This window comes from Leptidea sinapis, chromosome 27, assembly GCF_905404315.1.
Source record: "Leptidea sinapis chromosome 27, ilLepSina1.1, whole genome shotgun sequence".
In the NCBI taxonomy this organism is placed as follows: domain Eukaryota; kingdom Metazoa; phylum Arthropoda; class Insecta; order Lepidoptera; family Pieridae; genus Leptidea; species Leptidea sinapis.
The window spans coordinates 11,685,106-11,690,320 of NC_066291.1; the positions used below are offsets into that span (position 1 = coordinate 11,685,106).

Consider the following 5,215-nt stretch of genomic DNA (forward strand, 5'->3'; position numbering starts at 1 on the left):
AGGATAAATATTGTTTTGCTTCTGTGCCGACATGTACGAGCAGAGCAGTATATAAACGTTAATCAAAAGTTCTGAGGAGACATTTCACTTACATCGAAGCTGTTGTTGTGTGCATTGACTCAAAAGGTAATTAATATTTGTATTATTTAATATATCTACGTCGTTTAGTTTAATTTAGCAAATCAGTTTAAAAAATGTTGATGGATTTATAAAATTATAGATACGTTTGATACACACCTTAACAATAAAATACAAATTATATTTATATAAGAGCTACGAAAATGACAAGATAAATTAAGATAATTATAAATTTAAGTTTTTTAACATATTATTTAAAAAAAAGTAAAATTTTAAAATTCTAGATAGTCTTGAAGAAGGTTTGTTCATTTTGCTAAACTACTTAACAATTAATTGCAAATTATTAAACGTAAATAACAAAATAAATATATATATATATATGCTTATAAGCAGTTATTGCGTAAAAATAATAGATTTTATTTAGAGAGCAGATATTCAAACCAAACATGTTATAATAAACGTATACACAAAAAAGTTATTAATATTACTAAAACGCGTATAAGATATATACATAAATGGTCGGCGGTTATTACTGACCCCGCAAGATGGCTTCTAATCCATAAATAATATTTTCATTTTGCAGAAAATATTATCAAGATGATGTTCAAGTATATTTGCATCGCCCTTGCACTAGCGTTGGGTTCCGAAGCCTACCCTTGGGGCGCTCCTACCAGTGCTTGCAAAGACATGATACCGAGACACAACACCGAACCACAGGAGATGCCCGCGCCTTACGTAGTTACTACAAGCTCCAAGGTATAAACAATAGCAACACGTGCAACTCAAAGTTTTCAATGATATTAAGGCGTTACTACTTCGACACAAGTTGTTCGTTTAGCGAAGCTCTAGGAAAACCTTCGCGTCTCTCAAGCCACGGGGTGAATCCCCTTATAAATAAACATAGAGGTGCTTCGTCTTATCTTCTATACTAGGGCTACAAGTACTTGACAAAACTGAAAAATCAAACATTTCTACTGGCTCCTTGGGTCTGTTTTGTTATTTGAGTTTATTTATACTCATTTAACGTAGGCAAGTATACCTAAAAATGAAAAACATACTATGACGTGCCAATCATAATTATTATTACAGAAAAGTCTACGCTAAGATTCTTAATTTACATCAGATATATAATGAAGGTTGATTGACAAACAAAAGGTAATTAATAATTTCTCTGAGATTTCACGATGAGTTTGATTTTAAAATTTCATGATGAGTTTACTTAAGAATTAGTCATGCATTTGGAAAGTTATCCTTTTTAGTGTTTTAATAATGTTTCTATATCGCTAAGGGTCGTAGAGGTATTCTAGGTACATTGTATTATATCCAACCAGGTTGTGAAAGCGGGTGAGCAGATTCAAGTAACAGTCAGTGGCATGTCACCGTCAGACACCGTGAAAGGTCTCATGATGCAAGCAAGAGCTGGTGAAAAGCCTGTGGGAACCTTCAACATCGAAGATAGCAATCCTGTGGTGCAACTTATGAAATGTGAGAACGATGGAGTAAGTACTGATAACAATTTTATGTCTATCCAAATGATTTGAGTTTTCTTTAGTGTTAATTCCGTCAATATTTGTCTTTAAACAATTCGACACGTGTTTCGCCTCTACACGAGGCATCCTCAGGACATGTTGAGTCGCCAAAACCTGGCACGAGACTAAACTAAATTAACTAATTAACCGGAATTAATACTAAAGAAAACTCAAATCATTTGGATAATTACGGATTTCCGCAAAACGCCTACTTCAATATTTTTTTTTTAATTTTATGTCTAATAAGTATTATTTTATATATTATAATAATTAAAGTTTTAATTTTTTTTTAATAATAGATATAACACCGGAATGAGAATTTGGGTGTTATGAAACGGGATAAATGCGTGTCGACTCACGTGTTTCCGTACAATAATCTAGATGTTTTTGCCTCAAGTGGTTGAAATAGACTTAAGAAAGTGTTATCTTACTGATGCATATAACGTTATCTATCGGGGAGATTATGTAGCTTATATATCGAAAAATTAAAAAAAGAATTAAGACTAGCTGGACAACCCTTAAAATTCGCAAAATTGTTTTAATTTTCTGATAAGCCTGTGCCTCCCTATATTAACGTACGAACGAACGGAAATTACTTAATTCCGTAAGGCATAAAAATAAAATATATCTATACATACTACAGCAACTTTTACAAATTGACATTGCCTATCGAACCCAACTATTTTTTTGCTTGTGCATTTTTTTCTTTTAACAACAAGTGCATTTAAACTTATTTACAGTAATTTTTACTTTGTAAATTGTATTAAATTGAAAATATCGTATCAACTTTTGAAATAGCCCAACCAAAAGATTTTCACTGATATTGAAGTTAATAAAATAGTAGAGACTTACAACTAACGCCACGTTGTACAAGTGACCAAGCTTTAGTGGTTATTATAGAAGTACTATAGAGCTGGCTAGTAGATTATCATATAATAATAATTATAATAATTAAGTAGTACCGAGTTGGCAAAACGAAACCAACACAGGCGATAGGATAGATACATTTAAAGTGCTTTGGGGGCCTTTACGGGCTTTACCTACATAGTCTGTAGAAAAATTGAAAAAAAAAAAAACGAAAGAACAAAAGAAATATTAACATTCGACAATAAAACAAACTTACAGATAATTTAAGTTTAATAGGAAAGATAACTAAGGCCGGCTCACATACTTACTATAATAAACGGAGGCGAAAGAAAGCTATGGAACGAGAAAGAAAGAGAAAAAGCGAGAAAAAGAGCGAAAGAGAAAGAGTTTGTAGAGGTTAGTTAGGTCAGCTTAACCTGACAAGCGGAAAATGCGTGACCAATTTTGATTGTTAGTTAGTTGGTTAGATGGCTAATGCCAATCCGTGGCGGACTGTCTCGACTTGACAACCTTGACTTGTCGGTTACAGTGACAATAGGTTTGCTTTCCTTTTCTATCTTACTATTTCTCCGTCAGAGACGTTTTTCTCTCTCGCACGCTTTGTTTTTTCTAAACGCTTGCATATTGTAAGTCTACGGTGAGAGCGGTCAGTAGGCAGCAGCTGGGTTTCGTTCGGCGACGTTCTATGTATGTGGACCAGTCCTAATAACGTTCATTATTCTAGGACACAGTGACACACAAGAGGCACGACGCGGAGGAAGACAAACAGTCAATTACTCTAACGTGGACGGCTCCCGAAGACTTCGACGATGTTGTCAAATTCAGGTAAAAAATGCTGTTATTTAATTTCACCATAACGCACCTAATTCACAGATTGGGTTTCTAATTTTTGTAAAAAACAATGTTAACTTTTTCGAGGTTTAATTGTACACTATTTGTAAGTGTTTGAAAATGCTAAAAATAATTATATATTTTTTTCATATTAAGTTGAGCACAATACTTTGAGATAAGGCCAAGTCCACATATAGATAAAGACCAATTAATATGAATAAGTGTACCTTTGTATAATAATATGTACTACTACTGTGTTGATATATTAAAATAATTTTAACAAGGTATAACTAATTAAAAATAAGTCAATTCAAATTTTAACCTTAAAATAATTAACCTCAAAATAAGCCAAACATACTTAACACCAAGCGCCAAACTAAGCGCTTTAACATCGTCACTTTATAGTGACTGAAATATTATTATCTGAATTACTGAATCTCCCATATACTCGGAAGAAGTAGAGGTCGTAAGAAGAATACACAAAAAACATAAACATTGATCTATTGAACACAAGTGTGGCAACGGAGAGATGGCTACTGAACAGGGATTTTTTTGATTAGGTAGTATTGAATAATGTTATACAAGTTAGTTGATAATTTATAGTAATATTATAGGAGTTGTAATTGGTATGCATATTATGTTCACATATATTGTGCTAATTGTATTATAGTGTATCTAGTTTATATATAATATTGGCTGTAGGTATGTTGGATTATAGGCTGGTGTATCGCACACATATGTAACTATCCAATTATATACACGTGGGATTCTGTAAATGGCTAGCTATGACTATTAAGATTGTTTTGTAATTTTATGAAAGCGGTTGAATCTCCTAATATATAATAAATAAATAAATAAAAAACTGAATGTCCACTCATTTAAATCAATTAGAGTATTTTACAAATATGTCTTTCTGTCAGCTGGCTGTACCAAAAAAACCCATTTGTTAAACACATGCAATTTATCCTTATTACAGCAAGAGAGGATGTATTTCTTTTGAGGAACACGGAGTATTTGAGCATTAAAGTTTATCTCTAATATCAATTTGTTTTCCAGGGCCACCATTGTACTGACTGTCTCGAAATTCTGGGTTGGAGTTGAATCAGCGGCAGTCAAAGTTACCCCTTAAAAAGTAAAAACCGTTCCTATCTATTATACTTTTTTCGATCTTAGATTGTGTAGCAAAGCTATGAAGGCTCTAGTTATGAGACATTCAATAAACTATGTTATATAAAACGACTTTCTTTTAATTTTCTTTTACCTTTTTTGTTAAATTAAGCTTAGTGGTTAACTTGGTGGTAAAAACGCATCGTTACAATGGATAATATTTATGAAATAAACTGTAAGTACCAATAATGAAACGTTTCTAAAATGGCGGCGATACACGTCGCGTCGGTCTGAGAGTGAAATAGGGATGGCAGATAGGTGATGTTACATATGCGAGTGAGTGCAAATCATGATTTTAGATCTGTTTGTGTAAGAATCATTGTGTTTGTGTTTGAAAGACACCGTAATTAGTAAAATTACTGGGCTACTGAGATTGAAACATCTTGTCTAAAAGTGATGAGTGTAATAAGTAGCTGACAATAAGAAGGTTCAAAAACATAACTGCTTGAATAGCGTTACAGTGGAACACAGTAATTAATTAAATTTACAAAATATAGGTTACATAATACTAAACTACCTTGCGATGTGTTTTAAAGACGATACGGCATGGGTATCTTTAAAAAACTTGTTTACCGCGTAAAACTAAAAAGCGTATATCTTTCCTACAGCTGCGGGGGCAGCAAATGGGCAACCGCGCGATGAAAAAATTGGCTATTATGCTCACTTGCGGTTTTCCATTTAAAAAAATAATGCGAATGCGGCACTTTTCCTACGACGTACTTCTTGCATATAACTGCTTATTT

General features: G+C 32.9%; 1 protein-coding gene across 1 annotated transcript; it reads left to right on the forward strand.

Annotated features, from left to right (window-relative positions):
• LOC126972661 (putative defense protein Hdd11-like) lies at positions 1-4,541 on the forward strand. Its single transcript, XM_050819545.1, has 5 exons — positions 1-126; positions 662-834; positions 1,410-1,577; positions 3,199-3,299; positions 4,362-4,541. Exons 2-5 carry the CDS (start codon positions 676-678, stop codon positions 4,432-4,434), a joined length of 501 nt encoding a protein of 166 aa, XP_050675502.1. The 5' UTR covers positions 1-126; positions 662-675; the 3' UTR covers positions 4,435-4,541.
• The last annotated feature ends 674 nt before the right edge of the window (positions 4,542-5,215 follow it).

Bases quoted from the DNA above. Each gene is read 5' to 3' on its own strand.
- LOC126972661 (XM_050819545.1), top strand. From the start codon at position 676: ATGATGTTCAAGTATATTTGCATCGCCCTTGCACTAGCGTTGGGTTCC. The intron at 835-1,409 runs GTATAAACAATA...ATATCCAACCAG, and splicing joins TAGTTACTACAAGCTCCAAG to GTTGTGAAAGCGGGTGAGCA. The intron at 1,578-3,198 runs GTAAGTACTGAT...TCATTATTCTAG, and splicing joins TGAAATGTGAGAACGATGGA to GACACAGTGACACACAAGAG.